The sequence below is a fragment of the Bemisia tabaci genome, chromosome 4 (genome assembly GCF_918797505.1).
Source record: "Bemisia tabaci chromosome 4, PGI_BMITA_v3".
Classification (NCBI taxonomy): domain Eukaryota; kingdom Metazoa; phylum Arthropoda; class Insecta; order Hemiptera; family Aleyrodidae; genus Bemisia; species Bemisia tabaci.
Genome location: NC_092796.1, coordinates 30,295,144 through 30,322,689, shown reverse-complemented (window position 1 = coordinate 30,322,689; position 27,546 = coordinate 30,295,144). Strand labels below are relative to the sequence as shown.

General features: G+C 36.1%; 1 protein-coding gene across 6 annotated transcripts in view; it reads left to right on the top strand.

Moving 5' to 3' along the window:
* The window catches only part of LOC109035992 (trehalase), a 113,648-nt gene that overhangs the window by 85,340 nt on the left and 762 nt on the right, over positions 1 to 27,546 (top strand). For 3 of the 6 annotated variants that reach the window (XR_011899753.1, XR_011899755.1, XR_011899754.1), the window contains 6 exons: positions 50 to 376; positions 1,781 to 1,914; positions 8,476 to 8,786; positions 9,543 to 9,785; positions 10,294 to 10,559; positions 23,501 to 24,981. Coding sequence is in view for 3 of the 6 variants with exons in the window: in XM_019049907.2 (XP_018905452.1) it covers positions 50 to 376; positions 1,781 to 1,914; positions 8,476 to 8,786; positions 9,543 to 9,785; positions 10,294 to 10,559; positions 19,587 to 19,653 (1,348 nt within the window). In the remaining 3 variants the exon portion in view is untranslated. Of the gene's footprint in view, positions 1 to 49; positions 377 to 1,780; positions 1,915 to 8,475; positions 8,787 to 9,542; positions 9,786 to 10,293; positions 10,565 to 10,949; positions 16,993 to 19,586; positions 20,480 to 23,500; positions 24,982 to 27,546 lie in introns of those variants that run through there. The other 3 variants (XM_019049917.2, XM_019049907.2, XM_019049911.2) reach the window with 3 other exon arrangements.

Below are 27,546 nucleotides of genomic sequence, written 5' to 3'. Positions count from 1 at the left end.
GAGCTCTTGTTTTTTCTTTGAGTAAGACGGGATCTCTATCCGTTGGCAGGGGTCTGCTGCTGTCGGAGATGTACCACACAGTGCGAGGGATGCTGGAGAACTTCCTGACGATCGTGGAGGAGTACGGACTCATCCCGAACGGCGGGCGGGTCTACTACGCCAAGCGCTCCCACCCGCCGCTCCTCATCCCGATGGTGAAGAGCTACTTGGACACAACGAAGAACATCACCTTCCTCCGGGCCAACATCGATACCATGGAGAAGGAGTTCCTCTTTTGGATGACCAACCACACCGTCAAGGTCGAGAAAAACGGCAAGTTCTATACCCTCGCCAGGTATAAGGACTCGTCCTCGGGACCCAGACCCGAGTCATATAGGTAAGTTCTCAACTTCGCCGTTAGTCCAGATGCGGGGGAAAAAGAACGGAAAATATTGGGATACACGGTTTTATTGTTTTAAGTTGCTCATTTGGGTAAAAAGAACGCTCACAAAAAAGTCCCCATGAATCCGAGTCGTGCTAAACGCAGGAGAGGGAGAAAGGGTCAAATTGAGGTATTTTCAAGTTTTTCTCGACCGTTCTTCTACGCGCTAAGAAAAAAACTCTGTGAAAGCATTCGAATGTTGCCAAATTTCCTCTTTGATAACATTTATTTTTGAAGAAAATTTTAAATATTTTTATTGAAATTTTCAGACTTTTTGAATCGAATTACGAACGAAATCCTCTGGAAAATCGGAGGAGAAATATTCAAAAAGTTTTCCTGACATATCGTGATTTTTTGAAGGAAGTATGGCAACGTTTGATGGCTCATACGGCATTCTTACTTAGCACGGCAGACAGTGGTCTCTTCCCAACTTAGTGTTGTAACTGAAATATTTCAAGTGTTTTATAAAATTTCAGCCGTGTATTTCATGAAGATCTACGTAAAATATTTCAGTAATCTGGATTGGGGGGTGGGGTGGCAGTATACAATCCGCCTTTTCTCCAAAGTTCAACGTATTTGTCTCCTCCCCTAACGTTGAACAATCGTTTTTTTTATATTTTCAAGTGGCCTTGGAATATGGAGCTCTCAGGGCCCAAACCGGCAGCCAACCCTCCACACGAAAAACGCTAAAAAAATGTCATTACCAATCTTTAGTTTTCGCAAAATCATAGAAAAATAGCCCAGAAATTTCATACATGGTCGTCCTCCCGCAGAAATGAGTCGATTCATGCTAAAACTAAGTCAAATGCGTGCTTTATGAACGACGGGCTTTTACAGCTGAGATAATAAATCATACTGGACAAAATGAGTTCATGGTTGGTTGCCTTTTTGGGCTGTAAAAGCTCCACGATCTAACCTTTAAAGTTACCGATTTATCCATGTTGCCGAACTTCTCAAACTTGTCCAATGTTTTGATCGAAACTAATTTACATATTCACGTGGAAATGTTACCCAATATTTTTTTTGTTATCAAAGTTAATCCCTGAAATTTCCACGAAAGTACGTGCAATAGTTTTAAAGACAAAATGAAAACAGTATTGAGATTTCCGGCAACACCGCGTCCGTAGTGGCGCTTGTGATACTTAGGCCGGAAGGCGGAAGCTGACGACTTAATCTTCCCTGAAAGCAAAAGTTAAATTAAGAATGAATTTAATTGACAAATTATCACTTGTGTCGTTGCTAACCATTTCTAATCTGATTTTTACCTCATCGATATAATTTGTTCATCTTCTGTTGAGGCCCATTCTGGCAGTTTTGCAGTTAGTAGGAGTTGTTCAATGCAACCGGTTTCTGTTTCAGGGAAGATTACATGAGCGCACAAATATTTAGATCTGACAAAGAAAAAGAATCTTATTACTCAGAACTTAAGTCAGCTGCTGAATCCGGCTGGGACTTTTCAAGTAGATGGTTCGTGCTGAACGGCACAAACAAAGGTGAGCTTTTCGTTTTAATTCCCACCTTTTCTTTAACCGCTCTCATGATATTCAAGATTATGCGTTCCAGGCGCTGCAACGGACTTGAACCCCTCCTTGGATACTGTTCTCTATGTGGAAACCCGGTTCCACCGGGGCAGTTGCCCGCTTCGATTTTTAAGTTATATATGTCGCAGGCAAATAGTAAAATCAGGCATTTTGTCAAATGCCTAGGCAAATAGCCAAAAACTCTTACTCAGATTGACATTTTTATTCTCATCATAATTTTAGGCAAAATAATCCATTTTTCTTGTAAGTAAAAATTCTCCGTAAAAATGTGCATCATACAGTAATCTTTTACACGATATTTAGGTCTTGAACGAATATTTATCTTGAAATCTTCAGCATATCATCAAATGCAGAAATTAAAATTTTAGCATCCAAATGTATAATCATCATTTGAGGAGGAAGGAACAAGGGTAGCTCGTATATTCGATGAGTTATTTTCCCCCAAAATATCGAAAAATCGTGAGCTCTTCACTAATAAATTTACAAAATTTCGTAAACGGTCAAAATTTGGCTATTTGCGTTGGCGTTTGATAAATTGCCTTATTCGACACATTGCCTGCGACATATATTTGAAGACAGTGGCATAGCCGGAGGGAGAGGGGTCAAGGGGTTTAAATCCCCCCAGAAAATTTTCCCTTAGGGACTCTTTTTTCTTTATTTTCGGGAATTTTCCACTCACTGACCCAACCCCCTATGAAAACTTTCTGAGTATTCGCCTGTTTGAGGGAAGAGCTACCCCAGATGTGACTTACGATATTGCTCACCCTTGGTAGCTTTTGAAAGGGGACAAAGTGTCGAGAATAAATCAGGTCACTGACGGTGCACGAGAGGAAGAGGCAGTTAAAGAGGGCTGAGGTATGCAGAGGGGCCGGGGGGCCCTCCGTGATTATCCTTGGAATAATTGGTTTGTCGGACAGTGAAGACCCTTTAATGACCAGCGCTCGTTTTATCTGCAGATGAGTGAATGCATAGACATGATTTTTCGGGCCAAGAATTCGATTCAAGAAATAGAGACCATAATTGGTAAAAAATCGTGGAGTTGAGGAAGTTCATATTCAATGAGCCCAAAAACGGCCCATATTGATACCCGTCCTTTTAAAAATTCAGGTAACATGCTGAAAGTGTCAGAAATAAATTGTTTCCCTTATTTCCTTTCTAGAATGGGTCTGACGTTTCGAACAACAGATTTTGCGAGAAAACTATTTCAAAGTATGTTTTTTTAACCATCTAGTATACCTTCAATTATCAGAGAATTTCACCAAAATGTGGCTGGGAAATCGGGGAACTATCAAGGAATTTATTTTTCTTAACTCTGTCACAACCTCGTGAGATTGAAGATCCACACGCATCGGACACTGAACTTTCTCGATTGACGTATCAAAAGGAGACATCACATTCATCTGTTAAGCTTACTGAAATTCACGTCTCACGTAAAATTTCGATAAATAATTATCGCTCTTCAGTTCTGGCCAGTAGAGTTATAGACATTCTTTTTTTGCGGGTCGAGTGCTTCACCTGTATTACATGATCATTGTTTTTATATCAGAGGGTATAGCCGGTAGCCGGTAGAAAGATCCAATTGTTTTTATTTTTGCATTTCTCGTTGGAAATCCGCCAAACTGCCCCCCCCCCCTCCCTCCATTCCCTACTGCTCGTTCAGCCGGTACATATTTAAAGTTGTTGAACACGAACGTCACAAGCGCGGACACCTTACAAAGTAGTTAGGAGGACAGTGACCAATTTTCGCCTCGTGACGTCGTCACCACTTTTAGGATAAACTTCTCCAGCTGAAGGTAATTCGACGGTTGCCATTTTTTGTGTCAAAGCAACGCGGGATATATCGCGTCAATTCGTTCCATAATTTCAGCTACTCGTCATTTTTTTTGAATTTTGAAATCGCACTTCTGTTATCATGAGAATAAAGGATTCATGTTCCTTTTACAAAGAAATTCTACGTCCTAAAGGCAGGGTTTTTCAAAGGAAAAATATTGCGTTCGATATTGATATTGAAACTGCACTCGAATGCGATATTTTTCCTCTGAGAAAACTCTGCCTTTAATACGTTGAATTTCTTCGTCAAAGGTACATGAATTCTCTAGTCTCATGACAACAGAGGTGCGATCTCAAAATTCGAAAAAAATGACAAGTAGTTGGAATTATGGAGCAAATTGATGCGATATATCGCACGTTGTTCTGGCACAAAAAATGGCAACCGTCGAACCACCTTACACAAACTGATTAGGTACGGTGGACGCACGCGGCGTTAGACGGTATGTTGGAGTTTTTTGCCAACGTGCGTTAAAATAGCTGAAAATCTCAATACAGAGGGGAAAATCTCATATGAGCACAATTTTCCCTCAAAGAGATATGCTGTTTGGTGCAAAACTAGTTACGTCCATTCAGGAAGACAACTACAGCCGCATTTTGGCCTTGTTGGGCCAATCCTCAGTGCAGTGCAAGAGTTTTTTCCCTCTGTGTTTAGATGTCCTGCTTTACGCACGTTGGCAAAAAATTCCAACATAGTGACAAAAGTGTTTAATTTCCTATATTAAACCAAAGTATGACACAAAAACACAAATATTTTCATCAGTGTAGGTGCACCTCAATCACAGACCTCAATACTGTGTTGAGAAACTATTATCTAAACTGAAAAAGTTGGGTGTTTAATGTGAAGTGAGCATTTTTCTACGCACTGAAAAAAAAGTAGCTTGGATCAAGCATGATGATTCTTGAATTTGCCGCCAAGAAATTTTTTTTTCTTGCTTTAAGCTGACTTTTTCTTGATACAAGGAAAATAATGCTTGGGTTAAGCAAAAAAGTAGCTTATATTACCAGAAAAATTCTTGATTTAAGAAGAAATACTTCTTGGCGGCAAATTTAAGATTCTTTTTTTTCCAGTGCGTTTACAAGAGCTCAAGTACGGAGTTCGATAACCCAAGCCGAGCGGAGGAATGCGAAAAAAATGAGCGGAAACAGCGAAAACTGTCGCCCTCTGTCAACTTTACTGACCTCGACCCCCGGACTGGCCAATACGCCGGTCACGGGCAGGTGAATGTGAACAAAATCACCTCAAAAACAACGTCATGCCCCGTCCACCATCAAAAGCGAAAAGAGCCAAATGGACGCATGTTGTTTCAAATCATAGATTTATATAAGCAATTTTGCTGGAGGAGAAAGAGCCTATCTGAGTATTCTGCCCATGCTGAGGAAAAACGCCGCACAGTAGATCAAGTCAATAGGAGAGGTCGGACAAAATTTGGAAATTTTAAAAGCTTATAACTTCGTTTATCGTAAACTTTGAGGTCCTAAAAGTGGTTGCATCGTTTTCTCGTGAAATTTTCTTCTGAAGGCATTCCTTATAGTTTAAAATATGACGAAATAAGCATAAAAAGTAGTTTAAGTCAAAAATTTCATGTCCGATCTCTCTAATTGACTCGATCCACTGAACGCCGTATTACCGTCCAAAAATTGCCAAATTTCCCCCGATAAAATGTTAATTTTTGAGGAAAGTCATGAATATTTTCCTTTAAATTTTCAGGAACTTTAGGTGCAATCGCGAACAAAATTAACCGTAGAGTTCGAAGAAAAATATTCATAAGTTTCTCGAAAAAATTCGTGCTTTATCAAGAGGTATGTGGCAACGTCTGAAGGTTCATGCGGCGCTTTTCCTTAGCACGGCACTATAGCTCTCACTTTTTAATCATTTTGACCAATGCACCCCTATATTCGCGATGCTATTTATCGATATCTCACGCAAAAAACACCCGTTTTATAAAAAATTTTACTGCTCTACCGGGAAAAATGTTTTTCATTAGGTGTTTTTCGCGCTAGACATTTTGGCGGGAGTCGCTGGAGGAGTGGCAGGCGGTCCGCTGGGTGCGGATGGCGCGGTGTGCGTCAGATCGTCCGTGATTCAGGCGCGCCATTATGGTTATTAAATTTAATTAAGGCATAGCAATCCCACAGCTCAGCCTAGGTCCCGGTGACAACGCCAGCATTGAGTCCAAGGTCGGGGCCGCCTCCTCCCCTCACCTATGTACCATCCGCAATTAACAGGGCTGCCACAGTCAGGGAATACCGGGAATTTTCAGGGAATTTCAAAAAGTCAGGGGAAACCTTGAAATGTCAGGGAAAGGGACGAAAGTGTCAGGGAAAAGCAGCTAAGCCACCCTTATTGGCTCTCTAGAACGGGTTCAACGTTTCGAACAAAAAATTTTGCCCGACAACTATTTAAAAGTATGTCTTTAAAGTAAAATAGCGGAGATTTGGGAGCACCGCAATGCAGATATCAGGGTGTCTACAAGTCCGGAATTGCCGGAAAGTCCGGAAATAGTACTGAATTTTTAAGGGCGATCCGGAAGTACTGGAAAAGTGCGGAAATTCCGCAAAAAGGTCCGGAATTTTTTTAAAAATTTGTGTCATTTTTGTCGCAAATTCAAATTTTTGAAATTTTTCTAATTTCATCAAATGGAGGCACTGAAAAAGTACGGAATTTTTCTGTCGGAGGAGGTACTGAATTTCTTGAGAATGTACTGAAAAAGCACTGTAAAAGTACTTATTTTTGACCAGCCTGTTTTAGTAGACACCCTGAGATATGTGGTTTCGCAGTTTTTCCATAGATATGATGCGTGAAAATTGCGCGAGTCCCCCTGGAGAACGGTTTCACCTCTCGTTATATCCTCCTTTGATGAACGAGCAAGAGTGTGATGAAGGAAGAGGAGAGCTGTGAATTGGCGGGCGATGTGTGCTGCACGATGGAATGATTAATGTCTATTGACCTCCGAGAGCTCTGGTTGACCCCTGAACCACCTCACTGCCGTGCTTCTGTGCAATGCCGCTGCCGATCCCGCCGAAAGCTTCTTTCAGACGAGAGATGCGTGCTTATTTATAGCCAGTGCCAATCATTAAGTTCAATTGGTCCTACTCGCGCGAGTGCCCCTGGCCTCCCCCGCCTCCCTCCTGACTTCTGCCCTCTGCCTCTGCCTTAACCAACCGTCTTTTTCTGCGCCTCTTTTCACCTAGATCATCAACAGTGGCAGAACAGATGCCTCAAGTCGAGGAATGCGCAATTTAGGTCTTGCATGCGTCAGGAATTTCCGATTTACGTAAAAATTCCTCTGAAAATTTCGCGAGATGGTGCCACTGCTTTTCTCTGAAATCAACCCCGAAGCTCAAAGAAAGCTCTTAAAGCTGAGGCCGTAATGGAGGGAATATCCCACGCTACCCTGAGATTCCACAGCCTCTATATCAAGACGAACTCTCTATGCATAGAGAAGGAGCAAATAAATTAGCAAGATTACCTTGTTTTCAATTTTGGTGTCCCCAAATAAAGTGGCAACCCTGTTAATGTGTTTGCTCCCTATCTATGCATAGAGAGTTTTTCTTGATATAGAGGTTGACTCTCAGGGTAGCGTGGGATATCCTTCATCAGAGCTATCAACTTTGAGAGTTTTTTTTTTAGGTTTGGAGTTGATTTCAGAGAAAACCAGTAGGACCATCGTGTTTCGCGCGAAATCTTACATAGGAATCAGAACTCAAATCGCAAATTCCTGACACATGCAAGAGCTCCACAGGGCCGGATTTACCTACTTGCCGCCCATGGGCCGCCTGTATTTTGCTGCCCCCTTCTTATCGTTTTGAAACATCGATACAGTCCATTAAGTGAACGTGCCGGAGGAGGAGGGGTGCATAAGACGCGTTTACTCGTGTTTGGCACATTTTTTGTGAAAGCCCTTTCGACACTAGCAAAAGTTCTCGGAACTTTGAGCGAAAGTTAAGTTCCGTAAACCTATCTCTGTGTTGACAAGGCGTCTCTTTTATAAGAAATGAACGAAACAATAATGAAAGAATAAACATAAATGTGGTTTAATAATTTTAATTTCTACTCCCGCGCCAACCGCACTGTGTTCGGCGCAATGCGTGAAGTTTCCCTACAGTCCTATGTGTTTCACGCCGACCGCTGCTGACCGCACTCTCGACGCAATGCGTGAAGTATTCATGCAGTCTCGTAGGCACCATGAGTTTCAAGCCAACAGCTGCTTCTGACCACACTACGTTTGATGCAATGCGTGAAGTATTCATGGAATCTTGTAGGCGCTAATAAGTGTTTCATGCTGACCGGCGCGCCGAGGGCTTCTCCTTTTCATCTCAAGTCCTCGTCATCATTGCACTCTGCGCCGCGCCGCGCCGCTCCAGGCCAAATTGAGTGTTTGGTTTCTCTCTCAACTTGACTAATGAAAGCTCTTGTATCACCGAAAGACTAATAAATTAGAAATTACTATACTTAAACTCTCAGGAAATGAGAGATTTTGTCGCCTTTTCTCGTTTTTAATTTTTTTTCTGAATCCGATTTTTTTTTTCTTTGATACCAATGTTTTAAAAAATTGCAACATTTGCCGCCATGGGCCGCGGCCCATGTCCCCACCCCCTCCCCTATCATTCCAAAGAAGACCTCTGATTTCAATGAACTCTTGTATTTTATGTATCTAAATAGAGCGTTATTTTTGGTTTCAGGCAACTTGACTAATGCTAAAACGACATACCTACTACCAGTGGAGCTAAATGCGATCCTGTATTGGAACGCGGTTCTACTATCGGAGTTTTTCCGGACGCTAGGCCAAGCCGAGAAGGCTATCAAATATGAGGAACTTAGCAAGGATTGGATGGAGGCCGTGACAGAGGTGCTGTGGCACGATGAAGTGGGTGCCTGGCTCGACTATGATATCGTCAACGAAGTCAAGAGGGACTACTTTTACCCGACCAACATCTCACCGCTCTGGACTGGGTGCTTCGAGAAGAACAAGACTGAATACTTCACCGCAAAGGTATCGCTAAGTCTTCTTGCTATTCTTCTGTCCTCAGGAAAATCCTCATATCCTCACCCTCCGGAACAAATTTTCACAAGCGCCGTGCGACGTTTCAAAATTTCTGCCGTCATTTTATTAGAGAAATTGTCGGTTGAATCTCTTTGAAAATTTCGCTGAATTTTATCGGCAGCACAAAGAAAATTCAGTAAAATTTTCGGACAGCTTCGTTGAACAAGTTCTCTGTAAAAACACATGATGGTGGCGGAAATTTCTAAACATTGCATGGCACTTGTGATACTTTGGCCGGAAGGTGACGATATGAGCCTTCAGACGTTGTCATATTTCCTTCAATGAAAAACAAATTTTCTAGGAAAATTCTGAATTTTTTCCTCCAAGTTTCCTAGCATTTTTTTTCACAATTTAATCTAAAATATCTGAAATTTAAAGAAAAAATATGCATAACCATACTGCCATGCCAAGGAAAAATGCTGTATGAGCCTTTGGACATTGCCTTCAATAAAAAACGAATTTGCTTAAAAAATTGTGAATATTTTGTATATGTATAAAATACATGGGTTTTCATTGGAAATTTCGCCAAATGACATCACCAGGCGGTGCATTATTTCACTTTTATATCTTTTTTTATACTTTTTCGTATATCAGAAAAATACTGCGGAATCAGCTCTCTCAAAACTCTCAGATGAAGCAATAACAAATGTGCGTGCAAATTTTCCATAAGAGTAAAATTAACATTTTCTCTTGGTGTTTATGTAGGTGATGAAATATTTGGAGAAAACACAAATAATGGTGAACTTGGGTGGCATTCCTACGACGCTCGAGCATTCTGGTGAACAGTGGGACTATCCGAACGCATGGCCACCACTCCAATATATTATGATCATGTCCCTGGATGCTACTGGTGACAGTTGGGCCCAAGACCTTGCTTATGAAATGAGTGAACGATGGGTCAGATCCAATTTCAAGGCCTATAATGAAACAGGAATTATGTATGAAAAGGTAAGATTAGCTATTCCTAATTTCCTCTGGATCCCATTCGACAAACTTTCTTCCCACCCTCCCTTCTCATTCTGAGGCAGTTCTTATCTTTTAATCAAAACATATCTAATTACTGATAATCAAGGTGGTAAAATAGTACTGGGTCCACAGTATTCTGCTAAGAAAACAAAGCAAAAAAATTACACTGACTTCCATAAGATTCTCAAATTTTAACTCAAATTACTATTAGTGCAAAACTGAGGGGAAAGAATGTTCAGCAGTGGTTACTTACAGCTCAGGCTGCATTTTTAAGTGGGTTTTTTTTCTGGTCACTGATAATCTTTGTGTAGTTTGCAGCTTAAGAAAACAGTGAAGAGTTGACAGTGCCGATCAGCAAAAGGTCTTTTCACGTATCACTGTGTTTTGTTTTGTAAAATGACAATGCTCATTTTGTCTTGAGAAAATGATCTGTAGCAAACTTTTTTGCTTGATGATTTTTCACTGATTTACTTTTACATTATCTTTGCAGTATGATGCGACTGTACCCGGTGGACACGGAGGTGGTGGTGAATATGAAGTACAAATGGGTTTTGGATGGACCAATGGAATCATTATGGAACTGTTGGACAAATATGGGGAACGGATGACGGCAGAAGACAGGTTTATTGAACCACCCCAGCAAGAGCACAGTATCAGATCGTCAGCGCTATCTCTACAAAGTTCACTGTCTGCAGAAACGCAGGTTCTTACAGTAATCTTAGCCCTCATAGCAACACTAGCAGCAGGATTCATTGGGTGAGGTATGTATCGAAAATTTCAGCTTTTACACTGTATAAATTTGGCTAACTTTTAATGAAAGATAAACGCTGAAGGAGTGAAATTTTGAAATTCGTTAAAGACGGAAGGTATAATATTGACAAAACTATGAAAAATTTGATTTAAAAGTACATAATTTTCTCATTGTGCCCCTGTGTAAATGCATCTACAAAAATCATATTATTTTAAAAAACATCTTCGCTGGTCCGCCTGCCTAACTCAAAATTATCTATCACCTATGTATATAAAATTTGGCCCCTTTTTGGGCAAGCAAGTTAGTCATAAACCAGGGTTTAAATGAGAGCTTATGATGACAAAAATTGGTTGGTTGTGAATCTATAACAGGATTTTTCATTCTTTATTTTTCAGATATTTTCAACATTTGTTTAATTGTGGAGTATCGTTGTTCAGGTAATGTGATCAAGCATGGCGTTGTTCGTTTTGAGCCCAGTGTATGTATAGCAGGTCAGATGTATCATAAAATTACTTTATTGCTGTTGTCCTAGTGGTTCTGGCCTGTTTTGTTTTCCATACTACTGTTGTTTTCTTCCTCTTCTTTTCTGTCTCTTCTTTGTAATCTATTCATCTTTTCATCACTTTTCCCTGAAGTCATTACCGTCTGTGAAAGTGTAAAGATAGGAATTAGGGCAAAACTGCAACGTCTCGGCTCGACCTCCAGATTTTAAGGAAGGTTATTCCATTTCCTGTTTTTTGTGCACTGAAATTGGTGCAGGATGACAGGGGAATCTGGATGTTCAAATGATGATCAAATTACTGGGGGATTCTTTTTACTTCCTTAAAGTTAGGAGGAAATCGTATGACAAGAAAAGAAAATCCAAAAATAATTCAAAAAGTAACATTTAGCTCTGCAGATTAATTCACCGTTTAAAACCAGTATATCTTTTACCTGACTTTTTATCTGCAGATTTTAAACCAAAAAAATTATGTTACTTTGTTGTCTTATTTTCCTGAAAAACTGAAAGTGTTTTCCCACCGGTGAAGTACCAAACTGAAACTAATATCAAAAAATTTTCTCAGCTACTGCTGGTGTTTTTGGTTAACTGAAGGCAGAAATTGCTACTTTTTCTTTGTTGCAACTCAGCCTTTCTTGAGCATCAAAATAGTAAAAAAACATTGCTTGTCGTGTAATTCAGTGAATTTTGACCAGAGTGGCATTATCTTCGAAGGATTCGGTGCTTTTGATTTTCCTGTCAACTTTTCGGAATTTCCTTTCCCCCATTGTAAATATCCGTAACTTGTCAGATCATTCATCTATCTCTCAGGGTTGAATCTCATAAGACACTCATCTTAAGATTACTGTAGCACGGTGTATTCAAAATAAATAGTTCACCCAAAGCTGCCATTTGCGGTAAAAAATACCAATACTTCATGTAATTTGTTGTCTCTTTCACCAAGGAACGCATCTTGTTTACGCTTGTTTCAGTAATTCTACAAACATTATATTTTTTCATGGGAAAACCGTCGCACGAAATAGTCTGAAAATTTCAGATTCTATTCTAACAAAAGTAAAGAAAAATCACTTCAACATCAAGAAAATTCATATGGACAGTTGTTCTATAAAAAAATAAAATGTAAGTAGAAAATACTGAAACAGCGCAATGGAGATATGTTCCTTTGTGTGAGAAACGAGGAATTGCAAGTTGGGAATTCTTCATTGCAGACGGGAGTTTGGTCTGAGATCCTCTTTTCATTCCTATGGCATCACAAGGCTCGTGTGTCATGGGACCCTTGCGCTCTTTGTTAATACCAAAACAAGTAGCCTTAAGGTCCTAGTTTTAAGTTATCTAGTCCAGAACACTTCTTATTTATTTATTAACCCGTTCATTTTGTTTATTTTAACGAACTGTATGGGTTTTGCTAAAATTAGGTAGTTCAATTACTTAAAAGATATAGAGGAGAAGTTAAACTGAGCAATTACAAATTGAGTCAGTAACTCAAGTTAATTAATGGATGCGACAATCAACTCGGATTCTTTCTTTGTCAACTTCTTTCTATTCGATTGAAGGAAAAGTTTTGCCAATTTTCCATCGTATTTTTTGTAAGTTTTTATCTGGGTTTAAAACGCTATCAAATTTTTTTCCGACCCCATTCTTTTAAGTACATTTTTTTACATCTGTTCAAGTAGAGAGCATCATATTTCTGTTTCTTTAGCGGCTATTTGGGCTTAAAAAATTATTGGTTGCAATTTCACACTTCTTCAGTGACTGATTAAATATTTTTATGTTTCTTTTTTAATGTGTAATGATATTTTCTTTTATAAGGATGTAGTTTTGCTCTTGATTGCAAAAGCATCTATGAACCACTAAATCAAGCTTCTTCCTCACCGATTATAGCCACAAAACAAGTTTTAATAGTAGATTTTCATTTGATAAATCTTGTTGTTTGCTGGGAATTTGTTTCCTATCATTTCATTTCTTTCTATGCCCCCTTTTATTATTTTTTTCCCTCATTCTACTTACTATCATCACTCAAAATATTTAGACCAATCCTAAGTATATTTTCTACTAGAAGAAACTAGCAGAATAAAAGAATTTTAAATTAAGTCAATCAGCTGAATCATGTCGTTTTGTTACATCCATCAAATTATTAGTATGTATCTCCGACACACCAAGTGATCGTTTAATAACAATTAATTGATCAAATTCACAATGATTTTTGCACTCTTTCCTCTCTCAAATTTTTTTTAAAGCGAAACTTTACAGTCCTGTATGTTAAGCACTTTTTCTACAAAAATATGTCGAGGGTTTTTTTTTTTAAATTAGACTAAGCAAAGAACGGAAATGTTGATCTGTAAGTATTAGAGCCTCTGAATTTTATCGATCAAAATTAATGGTACCAATGTGCCTGATTGTTCCTATATTTATGAAATTTTATTTTGAAAATCGATCCATTTTTTTATTCACATTAAGCAAACAGGATTCGCTCCTGATATCTGTTTATTTATTTATTTATATATCTAATCTTACGTATTGTAAAATCACGTATTTTTTCCACTATGACTGAGAATTGTTTTCATTTTTCTCTTGACCAAATTTACAGAGGAAATACCTCTCTTTTTAGTCTAGCTATTCGGGCTATTTTGTATACGTGTAATTTAATTAGAAAAATACTAACAAATATTTATGCTTCCTTAATTTTTGGCCTCCTGATAGCTCACCAATTCTATCTCTAATTCTTGATTCTGATGAATATTTTCAGTAGTGAGTATTAAAAGATGGTAGTTTCAGAATTTGAATCTCGGTTTGATAGATCTTTTTTTAGATTTTTGTTTTTCATTCTCTGCAATTACATCAGTCTTCCGCTGTCTAAAAATGCAATTTTTCAAATTAGGATCATCTTGTAATGTAAGGTTTGACTGCTCTCCTTTTGTAATGTCCTGCAACTTAGACAGATAATACATTTTACCTTTCATTTAAACAAGTACCGCAAGTGCCCGCAGGCAAATCTGACCTAGCATTTAACGGAAATAAATCCTGCCTATTACAAAAGAGCGACTCTCCCTAATTAGAAAAATTCATAATCTAGACTTATTTACCACTAATCACTAACCCTCAAAAACTCTTTTTTATTTCCATCTCATAATGAATCTCATGCATGACTTTATTTGTCCAATATCATTAATAGAAAAACAGAAATGATGAAGTTACGATCAGTCTCTTTGCCAAATTCAAACAACTTTGCCGAGTCCCCATGTTTTTTACATAGTCCTTAGAAGGTCATCTGCTCTCATGAATACGGACTTGATGCTATCATAATGTCAGTTTAAGGTGATTTTAAGAGATTTAGGGACAAGATCCACCACCACATTTCGCTGTTACACAGTTTGTATTTTTGAGAAGCAATAATTATCACAACGCACAAGTTATGCAAGAAGCTGATCCATAACTTGTGGTTGTATGTCGTCAATTTTTTGAAGACTCAGAGATTCTTGGTGTAAGAGACAGATAGCAATGTAATATCTCTCTCTCTCTCCTACACATTGAATCAATGAAGAACCACAGTTATGGTAGTTTCTGATATGAATTTTTAATGATTTTTCTCAAAGCAGATTTCGTACTACTCAGTATTATTGCTGCTACATGTTATTGATCAGTTTCTTGCATTTATTTGTACATTGCCATAATTATTGCTTCTTAAGACACAAACCGTGGAGCAACGCAACTTAAGGGTGGATCTTCTCTCTAGATGACTTAGAATCACCTTAATACATGTATATATTGAATTGAGTCTCTTCAAGATGTTGTCCGACTGCTCGCAGCTGTTATTTATCGTAGTTGATGGCTCAGTAGCATCCATTTCATTTTTTTGAAGGTGACTAGAGAAGATGTACAAATCCAGTCCTAATCATGGTACATCTTGTTTGTTTGTTTGATTGGCAGAGCAGGCTTACCCGTAAAATATTTGATAGCGTTTGTGAAATGAGCAATCTCTGATGTTTCTTGATCTGCATGGTCTTACGGTAGCGTAGGATTGTCATTGTTTTGTGTGATACTTTAATTAGCTAGTTTATTGCTGTTTGCAATCGTACGATGGTGCAAATTTGTATTTTGTTAAGTTGTTGTTGCCTGTTTGATTAATGTGGTCAGTCGGCCGAACTTGTTTAATTATTTTGTTAGGTGTACAATCGGAAGTTCCTCTTCATCGCAGCTGTAAAAATATTTGATTATTTATTCATTAAACTAAGTACATATTTTAATTGAAGAGTGGCATAGATTTATTTCTGCTGTAGTTGGTCTTACCATGAAATCAAATATTATTGCACTATTCGATTATTGTATTTGTTTATTCTTGTATTTCATTTTTTTAACTGATGGGAATAATTCACAAATGTCTTCTAAACTTTTAATATTTAAATTAATAACTTTCAAATTCGGCTACAAGTTTTTTCAATCTCCTTAAGTGACATAATAAATCTACAAGCTTACCTGATCTAAAACGATTTCAAACCATCCTCAAAATTTTCCAAGGCGTAAAAAATTCATGACTAACAATAGAATCTTAATTTTACAAATAGAGGTTCAAATTTATCTAACAGAGAATGAAAGTAAGAAATGGTGTGCCATTAAGTGTTAGATCTATGAATTTTGAGGAACTAATTTTTAAGGTGAAATGGAAAAAATAAATAAAATCAGGATGTCATTACATCTTATTTTTTCAGAGAATGGTTATTCATGAGTTCTCTTTTTAACCTAAAATAATTTTTGCAGGAAAATTGAGAGTGAAGGACTGATTTTATTATTTTCCGGACTTATTTTTTCTTAAAATCTATCTTGCTCAATTCTTCATTCCGCCATTTAACAGTCCGAAGTAACTCCTACCATTTCTCTGGAAGCTTTTCAATTGTTTTATCCACACACATTTGAACCTCTTAAAAACTGTTTTTCTACTATTTATTTTTTTCGTTTCCTCTCAGAAATCATGATCCTCAATGTTTGAGCAAGGTTTTTTTTTTCACTTGTTATGATCTGTCTTATGAGGAAGATGAAAGGTCTGCCATCTAAATTAAAAGTTTTTTCAGTCTCTGGTTTTTGTCTAACTCACAACAAAAATACCCTTTAATATTAAAAAAAGGGAAATAAGGAGAAGGTGAGCCCTTGGAAGTTTGGCATGAAAAAGAAAATAGAAAATACATATTGAATGAAGGTTCCGCATTATGCTTGGTACTGAGAAAGTTCTTGAACGAACGCGGATAACACTTTTGGTAATTAAAAAAGACAAAGCTGATGGGACCAAAATCCCACCTTCTCAAAGGTACAAGCAAACTTATATTTTCTGAGTAGCTTTGACTTCGCAGAGAATCAAAATTAACACCCAACCAGGCTTCCTCTACCAAATGGACATACTTAAATCAAAAGACCTTTTAATCACTTTGACATGAGCCCTGAGATCCATAAGAAAACACGCATGACAAGGCTCATGTATCAATGGATATAGTTCATTTTGATTCAAATGCGTCCAAATGATGTAAGGGTATCTCTCCTCTGGCTTGTGCCATCTCACAGACAACTTCTATTGAAACAAATAAGACATCTGCAGAGTGTTAGGGATAGAGACCAATCAATCCTACCGAAAAAATCAAGACCTATTAGAAGTGGATAAAGGCTTGGAAGACTTGTCAAAAATTCTCATCAGCTTCCTTTGGAAGAGACTTACGTATCTTAGAAGTTCGTATCAAAACACAGGATGTAAATTTTGATTATAATAGAATCTCGAACAAATACTGTTTTTAACTTGTTTTAAAGTATATTTTTAGTATTTGTTATTAGTTTTTTTTATGTTGCCTTCAACCGAACGAAACTTGAAGCTCTTGCAGCTCTTCATCATTAGTCTATTAAACGTAATTGCTAATTGATTTGTGATTTTGCTATTAAGTAAAATTTTTTAAAACTAATTTGCTGTCTTTTTACCATTCCTCATCCTTTAACATCGTTTTAGTTGAAAACAAACTTGCCTGTTTTTGTTGGCATCTGATGCATAAACCATTGGTTTCAGTCTTTGAGTTTAACTTTGAAGTTTTCTGTTCCCTTCTTCCTCTATTTTTACTATGGTTCCTTTTTGTTTGTTTTCTTGACACCTCAGTCAAGATAAATGTGCATATCGATGGCCAAAGTGCGAAACCCCGTACCTCTGTTTGCGACAATGTGGACTTCCTATCATACTTTATTTTTTCTTTGGAAAACTAGTCAACGTGATTTCTTGAAAACTGCCGTGATGTTTCCTCTCTATAAGTGGAATATCATGTAAAAATTTTCAGCTGTCATGTTTGTTTGTTTCTCTTCGAAAAAATAGAATACAAGCAGATATTTTGAAACATCGCAATGCGGTTTTACACTTTGGCCATTGATATAACTTCATAGGTATGCGTATGTGTATTTGTTCCATCTAAAGTAATTCAAGGCTACGTTCATTTTTAATAACATCTTGCACTTCAATATTATTTTCATAATGGAACCAAGAGGACTAATGAGATTACTTTAGTGAATCTCGAAGAAAGTTTCCAAAATGTAGGAAAATATTTTGAAAATTGTAAAATTATCCATCAACCATGTAAAGACTTTTCTTAAAAGCTATCCAAAGACTATAAACTTCTTTAATAAGACGGAGGTGTCTTAAATCCTCATTACTAACATTCCTCTGATTCCATATTAATTTAATTTTTTAAAAAAGCATAATGAAAATGGAAAATACTTTTAAAAATGATGAACTCTGATAGTAGCTTTAACCAATGATATTTCAAATGAAGACACTAAAGTTACCTCTTAGCTCTTAATATTTAGGTAAATTATTTTTTGAGGTTGTAGGTGTTTTAAAAAAAAATCTATTTTAAGTAAATCCTGGTCAATGTTGATTAATAGCAGATTTTGAACTTTATCATGACAATTTAAAAGAAAATCGTCTTCACTATAAGTAGATATTTATCTCTGAAACTTATTCAAATATTTTGACGTCAAGTTGCTCAAAAAAAGAAGACAAATGTATCAAAAGTAAAAACTTTTTGTTCAATTGTCGGTACCAATCAATGTAATTTCCTTTGCCGCATGTCTATCTTTATTTTTGATTTATTTGACGATAAAATATAATGATATATTTTTAAGCTAAGTATCTTTCTCCTGTACATTGGATTTTACGAAAATTTCTGGCTAGAGCTGAAGAAATATTCAAAATTGAATCAAAGTTACTTAGTATTGAATAATAGCAGGATTCGTATTAAATGAATGATAAGATAGATAAAGCACTCAATAAAGAAACACCTCAAACACTACTCATAAAAAGGACAATCTAAGTGAAAATATTCATTCCTAGGAAGATTTCTGAATGGCAATCTTTGAATCTCATCTGTATAAAAATTAAATTTCTGCGAGTGGAGGAAAAAATTATGCTCAAAATAATCAATTACAATGACAAAGCTCATCACAGTTGTGAAGCACACTGAAATTACACATTGAATATCAGTTGTCAAAAGAGAATATTTTAGGAATCGAATTCTGCTGCAAACTGAATGGTTCAAAAGCTTATCAATCAGTGATAAATGGCTGTACACGTAACATTTCTAAGTGTCTTGCAGTCCTCTTTTGTTAAAACTCCTTACATAACTTAATCCTCCACTGAGTTGAATTTTATATGAATACGAAGTTCATCCATTTTTTTTAAAAATTAAATTATTTCTGGAAATTTTTTTTTTTTTTGTAGTCTTGTTTTTCGTGCTGCCAGCATGAATTTAGAGCTTAGGATTTGCCAATATTGGTGAAACTTCAGTGTTTTTTGCATGTTCTTCTTGGTACATTTTTTCTCTCATCTAAAGCTTTCTCATGTTGCATGTTGCATGATCCCTCAGTTTTTGACCCATGAAATTTATTGGCCAATAAGTATAATTTATTGAAATTTAACACTTGTCACAGATGATCATAGAAAGTGGCTTGTCTAATTTTCTAATTGTCATTACAATTTAATGAACAATCACGACAATCTTTTTCATTAATAATGTGGCGTTCAACTTTTGCATGGCAAATTTTACCTCAAATGAAGTCTAAAAGTCATTGTAAAATGTATTTTCAATTCATTCCATGATGCTCACTTGGTTTTTAGCAAAATATTTAAACAAAGAAGTTAAGTCCCAAAAATTAATTTGACATTAAATTGTTTTCACTTGTGTGCCTGGGTATTTTATTTTATTTATTTATTTTTTTTTTACAAAATAAGTTTTGTTAACACTCAAAAAGTTCTAATTTCATAGTCAAAAATGTAAAAAGCGATCCTTGTAGCTGTTTTTGTACGATACCTAAATTTTTTTTTTTTTTTTTTTTTTTTTTTTGCTGCACTAAATGTTGAGTTTAATTGCTCAAATGTTCTTGATCCCTTAAAAATCAACTTTAATCATTCATTTAGTCATTCTGCATTTTTATATCTCTTCCGCTGTTTTTGCTTGAATGGTGTTTTTATTTTATGATTTTTATTCATGCTTATAATTTTTTTTTCTCCCTGCAGGCACTCTAAATCTCGGAAATTCTTCGCCTCCTTAATAATACAAGCTGTGCTCTTCGATATTGATTGACGACTCCATTTAATAGCATTTTCATTTCAAGCAGTGCTTCAAGCTTCTTAATTTTACTTTGCCATCTTTGAGTTGACATTTCATCTGTTTCATATCCTCATTCAAAAATGTTTTAAAACCTTTCCTCCTTTTGCCATTGTCCTTCTCAAAATTCAGAAAATGTCAATGAATTGAACGGACTCAAAGGGAAATACCCTACCATCAGATGCCCCTACTTTCAATTTTAACATGTTAATTGCGCCAGACGTCCTTATCTCCCCTTGAATTTTAGACATTTGAACTCACTGTAAATAAATTTAAAGAATTCTTGTTGATCTTCAAGTACCGTAAATATGCATGAAAAATTTATATGATAAAAAACGCACAACCTAGAGGAACAGGATAAAGACAACACAATAAATTTGAAGAGTTTCGCCTAAAAATTGGCATTTTCTAAAGAAGGAGAAGGAGTGTTGATTAGACCCAAATTAGCCTTCTTCCTTGGGTCCTCATACTTTTTTATATTTTGCAGTGTATTTCATAGAAATATTCGCATACTAACAATTCTTACATTTTTGCGCCTTGAAATGGAATTTCAAACTTAAGTCCAAAGGCCAAACGCAGTGAAAATGTGTGTTTTTTGTGATTTGTAGCTTTTCCTCTCTCCCTATACCTAGCTACCCATTGTTCTATTTTTATCGTCAATTTTTTTAAAGCCACCGCTTATAAAATTTACGCTGCATTTTCTCAGACTGACCAATAACTTGTAAATAAGCGACACTAAAGTACTGTTTTCGAACTGTGAATAAAGGAGAAAAAATACAATCAATACTGCTGACGTTTTTCACATTTTGCTTTTATTTTCATTATTTCAAAGCTTCTCTTGCTACCACTCCACTAGACTAACATTTCATGAAATTTAGAGCTTTTATTCTTGCATTATTCATTTGATCTGGCTATCATTATTATGACAGTTTTCCATTTTTGCTACCAGCTTGGATGTTGTCTTGTCCGTTCTACTCACAGTTTAATCATTCGAAAATCATGGAGCACTTGCGGAAAACAATTTCTGATGAAGTACATCAAAAGACAAAAAATCACTGCCTAAGGAAACCGCAATTTAAGAGTTGATTATCTATGAATTTATAACTCGAACAATTTTGCTAGTTTAGTCTCAAAAACTGAACTCAGAGGCTGAGAAAACTGTCAAAATATACTGCCAAGGAGTTTTTGCTTGTTCTCATTTTTCATAGCTTTTTACTTCATAATTGCAAGTCTCTCTTCAGTAATTATTTTTTCACAAATGTTGGCCCCCTGAAGAAGGCATACATTGCTCTTGCTTGAATGTCTGCTATACCTATCGAATTTTCTTTTTATAACAGTCTAAAGCGGTCAATGCCAACCGATAGTAGACTGAAAGTGAAACTAGAACAGCACTTACTTAAGTATCTCGATATGTTAGGTTGCAAATCTCTCATCAGATTGCACTCATCGGAGGAAAATCAGTTGTCATTATATCTTACAAAATTTTCTACCATCTTAGTAATAGTTAATAATCAATAGTTTCAGTCAATGGTTTTTTTCCTTTTTCTAAAAAGAAAAAAAAAGTGTGCTTACCAGTTTATTTTTATCCTCACAAAAAATGAAAATTAACTGACATTTTGAGACAACTGCATTTAAGAATGTCATTTTTAAATTTCAATATTGAAATGCAGCTGAATCACAAAAAGTGCATCAATGCCTGAGAACCAATTTTCAGCCTAGTTTTTCACCGGCTATTCTAGGAGAGGGAAGAGTTAAAGTCAGTTATCTGCTTTTTACAAGCGGTACAATTCGTAAACAATATTTTTACAGAATGAAATCAGAGGTTTTTCTTCTCATGTCATATTTATATGAAGAAAATAATAAATTAATTGGAAAGGCATCGTTTCTCAACAGAATGTCACTGTAGTTGGATCTTGTAAAGATTGTGCGCCATGTATTCTTTTAAAGCTGTTAGCTGACCTATCGTTGCACATTTTGACTGATAATAGGAAATAACTCATTTTATCAAGTATTAACGAGAAAACTACAAAAAAGTGCATTTCGGTTTGCGGCATTACAGACTTTCTGTCATACTGTAAATAACAAACCACTGAACATTATTTCTTGAAAACTTACATGATTCTTTTTCTTTCTGTGAAAAATTCAAACCACAATGTTGGTTTGTTATCCTTAAAAAAATAAAATAGGAGCTTAGATTTGAAAAACTGCAAATAAGGTTTGCGTTTTTGCAGTTTCACCGTCGAGATATATGTAAAGATAACATGAAATAAGCAAAGGTTATGAGTGGTTTGTGAGGGAAGAAAAAGTTTGAAACTTGCAATCACAGACTCCTCTCTTTTTTTCGTTTTAGAGTTTAAAAGGCGGGAGAAATCCCCGTAATTAATTCACTCATTTCTTCTTTTTTTTTCATTTATTCGCTTTTCACATATCCTGATGATGTAGAACCAAAAAATATCGAAGTACATCAATGATATGATTTTGATGTATCCCACAATAATTGCTTTGTAAAGTTAAAAAAAATAATTAACAATTGTATATGAAGACGACTAAATCAAACTGAACTTTCATTAAAGCTACATGTATTCCATGGCATGTGCCCCGTTTGAAAACTAGAAATACATTTATTTCAATAGCTTAAAGTGATTGCTAAATTGCCTCCTTTAATTTAGTTGTGAAGAAGAAGACCAAAACAATTTTTGCCGACGAACTTTATCAGAATATATTGAGGCTTGAGTTTTGGTTTTGTACATGGATTTTTTGTAATCTCCTTTTGTACACGGAATACGTTGTTTAATATCCATAAGTGTAGTTTGAACGTGTTGACAGATTGTTCATTCAGCTAATATCTGTTTGCATGATTCTTTATTTTCCTTATTCACTGTTTAAGAACTTTGAGTGTTTGTAGATGCTTTTGTGCCTCTATCGAGTCCACTAATCGCAAGCCGTTTTCAGCTACATTTTACTTGGAGTTTCCTAACTTTATTGGTACTAAATTGGATCACATGTACTCTCAAGGTAAAATTCAATGGTGTTTTATAGTTTCTTTTAAAATTCAAAGTCAGCAATCACAATTGCATAAGATTTTCAGCAAAATTGGATAAGTGAAGAGGTAAGGCATACTTAATTAGCCACTTAACTATGACAGTGAAACTAGGAAAAGATGTAGATACGAGGGTTTCAAAATTCCTGTATTCGTTAGTAGTTCCTTAGGAGAACTCAAGAATTATGTTAGATAAAATTTTTAGAAAAAAGTCATTCCGTCTTTTAGAAAAATAAAGGATTGTTGAATAAACAGTGAATTCCCTTTCTCCCCAAAGAATAATTTAAAGTAGGAATGCTTCAAAGTTATAAATCGAGAAATACCAATTTTAGAGTTTCAATTTTGATTTTGCACATAGGGTACCTAGGACGCAGATCATTTTAGTTAATATCATGTAGAAATCAGTGATCCAAAAAAGATAATATATGCTTAACTAGGAAGTCTAATCCGTATTATTATCTCTTTCATGTCTGCTACAAATTCCTTGTGAAATATCTCAATTCTTACCTACCAGAGGAAATTATGGAAGGATTGAATTGTTGTAAAATATTCATGCATTTTATGGACTACACATGAAACACATTAGCATGTTGTGTGGCGTTTATTTGCCGCCTAATCCCTGAATTTAATTTAACATTTTTGCTGGAACAAAATCTCTGTAATCTTGAGAAAATATTGCACCAAATTATATTTTTCCATGCATTTTAAATATATCGGCTTTGGAGTTTCTTTCGTTACTTGTCGTGCAATTATTTTATCATCCTCCCCCTTCTGTTTTTTCAGGGCCCTTGTTTACAAGAGACGGCAGCAGTACTCTCCATATTCAGACAAGAAGAAGCTATGTCCAAACCTCTGCAGTGGCTATATGGAGCTGAAAGATTTAACTTTTGATTGAAGACAAGTCCGTGTCAGGATATGGTTATCTCAATAAATTCAACGGTCTATTTTGTTATAACAATCAATTTTTTTCAAACTTTTGAAGGTTTCAGAATATGCTTAGAAAAATAGATAAGTTCGACTGTAAAAAGTAATAAGTTGAAAAACCTGTGATTTTGAATGTAAGAAACTAGGAGGCAGCTGTCCTTCTGCAAATGCAATTTCTTAAACTTAGTGAATGTTGGCAGCTTCTCACACTTTTCTTTTATTGTGCGTATCATATGACAGAATATGATACTGACGTAAGTCATTATTTTTTTTTTTTTCTGCATTGTATTTTATTGGAATTTTAATACTCATTTAAAGTAAGTATTACCACAGGTGTTACTGAGAACAATCAGAAACTTTTTTAGAACAATCATTTCTCTTTCCAATAGATTTCTGAAACAAAACTATGTGAAACATCAGTAGAGTATTGTAACGGGCTATTGAGCATGAAACTTAGAATTTCTCAGTGGAATTCTTAGGGAACAGAGCTGCTTTTTGTAATATATGACTTGCTATTCTTTCTCCTATCCTATTTAGCCCTGCCTGGATGGAGGGCAATTAAAACAGGGAAAAAAGAAACGCACGCTTTTATGTATATGGAAAAAAAAATACTTCCATGTAGCCAAATAAACTTGTTAAGAAAAATGTCTGATTTAATAATCTAGTCACAAGAGAAGAGAGAAGTGCTTTTCTACCTCCTTCTACAGTTTTTTACTTACTCAATTACTCATAATTGTATTATTTCTGCTTGAACTTCCTACTCATGAACAGAAACACAGGTTTATTTTTTTATGCAGCTAAGTACTACATAATTTGTAAGGTTAAAGTGCTGTAATATCAGTTGGTAATTTTATTTTTTCTCTCGTCATTTTTTTAAGAAAAAGTAAGATGATGCTTTAGAAGTGATACTTTTTTTAGTTGCACTTAAAATTTGTCTGCTAGACTCTGTTTATACAAGCATGTACATAAGCACTTTTTCTGGACAAAGCCGATATTTTTCTCAAGATTCCAAGCGCCAAAATTCAAATTTCGAAAAAAAAACAGGGAAAAGTGTGTCATCTGGCATGTGTTCAATCTTCTAAGACCCAAAAATGTATCTATCTGAAGAATACCTATTGAAACTAAGCTCAAAAGATTGAACTTACGCTGGATGACACACTTTTTTCCGTTTTTCTGGAGGCTTAGATTTTGGCACTTGGGCCCTTGAGAAAAATATCAGTTCAGTTTTGGTTAATTTTTGATGATTGCTATATGGCAATATTTTGATTATGATCAAAATCATGTCAATTTGTCCATTAAATTATTTCTTTTGCATGTCTTGCCTTTTTAAAAGGGGACATGTGGGTGAGTTCAAATAAGCGTCTAATTTGGTGTCCCGAGCTGTTTTAATCGTCATAATCTGAGAATCATGGGCAGATCAAATTTTTTTCTCATTTTCCACACTATTGTTGACTATTACATGCTACTTCCCACTTTATTTGGACTGAAATAAAAATTTAGGAGAACTTTGAATGTGCAAATTGCCTACATTTGTCCCAAATTTGCGTGTCCCCCGTGCCTGGTTCTTGACTTTAAATCGATGTTGCAGCATAACTAGAGTGATTATTTGAGAAAACTTTATCGGAGATGATAGGTAATGCTTTTGAATTTGAGAAAAAAAATAGGTCAATTTATTTTTTGCTCCATCAATAACTTTTTCACGCGCTAGAATCATTGTCCCGAGCAACAGTCAGCAACAGTCAGGAGAGACATGGCGACGATGTAATAAGCTCTAAATGACTGCCGTAACGTTGAGGTTTTTCCAAAAACGACTTTTTTTGTTTTGATTGAATAGTTCACACGTCGTAGATGGCAAAAATTCTGAAATTCGCAAATTTTTGTGCAAGATTAACGCCATTAATGATGCCAAACAGAATGCTATACATGATAACTAACAGGGCGTCAAGCATACACACACACACTAATATCAGCTCGTAAAATACTTTCGAAGTGTGCGTTAGGGAAAATTTTCTCTTATTCCGATCCTCTAGGACGTGCTACTAAATATTCCGTGAAAAAAAACACCAAAATTGTCTTTACTGTTAGAGATAAGCTTAAAAAACAGCTTATTCCATCCTGTCCCGTTCCATCTTGTCCCGTTCCATCCTGTCCCATATGTTTCCATCCTGTCCCATGTCCCAGCTTAGTGGGACAGAGTGGAAAACTGTTACAACTGAGACTTGCTTGTTTAAGCCCTGTAGGCGCTCTTTTCTACCGATTTAAGTGAAACTTGGTATCCGGGGGTATTTTTCAATGGGGAACTCGAATTTTTAGTCGAATTTTGAAAATTCGAAAATCCAAGATGGCGGACATGACCTAAAATGCTATCGCAGCGCCTAATCAACTGGGACTTGTTTGTTTAAGCCCTGTAGGCGCTCTTTTCGACCGATTTAAGTGAAACTTGGTACACGGAGGTATTTTTCAATGGGGAACTCGAATTTTTAGTCGAATTTTCAAAATTCGAAAATCCAAGATGGCGGACATGACCTAAAATGCTATCGCAGCGCCTAATCAATCGATTTACGCAAAACTTGGTATCCGGGGGTATTTGTGAATGGGAAACTCGAATTTTTAGTCGAATTTTCAAAATTCGAAAATCCAAGATGGCGGACGTGGCCTAAAATGCTATCTCAGCACCTAATCAGTCGATTTACGCAAAACTTGGTACCCAGGGGTATTTTTGAATGAGAAACTCGAATTTTTAGTCGAATTTTCAAAATTCGAAAATCCAAGATGGCGGACATGGCCTAAAATGCTATCTCAGCACCTAATCAGTCGATTAAAGTGAAACTTGGTACCCGGGGGTACTTTTCAATGGGGAACTTGAATTTTTAGTCAAATTTTTAAAATTCGAAAATCCAAGATGGCGGACATGGCCTAAAATGCTATCTCAGAGCCTAATCAATCGATTTACGCGAAACTTGGTACCCGCGGGTATTTTTGAATGGGGAACTCGAATTTTAGTCTTTCCAAGATTCGAAAATCTAAGATGGTGGCCGTGGCTTAAAACACTATCTCGGTGACTAATTAATTGATTTTTATGAAACTGGACCGGAAAACCTTGGTATAAGGAAAAGAAAGGAAATTTTAATAGGGGTGCAATATAGGGTTTCTTATGTATCTTAGGCTACGAAATCGAAAAATTCCTGTGTTTTTTCCATCGTGCACAGATTCTCCCGGAAAATTGACTCTTCTGGAAAAGCTAGACTTTTAAGGAAAATTCCGATTTCTCCGGAAAAATTCCGAACTTTCCCAGGATAAATCGCATTGATACAGGTAAATGGAGGTGTTCTTCAGAATCAGCGCCAAAAATCTACTCCGAAACCATTGGCAAATCTTCGGAAAATCAAAAAAAACAAAAAAAAAAAAAAAAGTTGACCGGTGTAATTGTTATGTTAATGTAAGTCCTCAAAATTTCCTGGCTTTATCACCACTTCAGCGGGTACACGCCCACTCGAAGTTTTAAAATTCGGTGTTTTTGATCCATTTTGTATTGCAATATTCCAAGAAATAAAAGCTTCTTCTCGTGTGAAACGAAATCAGTGCGCATTTTGATAGACAGACGGAACTGTCTAAAAGACAAGCAGAATAAGCTCCAGATATCTTTCATGACAGATGAATTTTTTCTTAATTTTTTTGGTTCTGCAAGATATGAAAGGGTTACATGTTTTCAATTATGCTTTAATTTAGTGATCGACGATGCTTTTATGACAATTGTGTTCAATTTTTAATTAAAAGTATTATATGTCACCTCTGAGATGAAAATTTAGGAAATCAGGCAAAATTAGAGCAAATTTTGGGAAGTGATACACTTGACGGTGGAGATTCGGGTTTAAGCCCAACTATTAAGCTCGACGAGCTATATT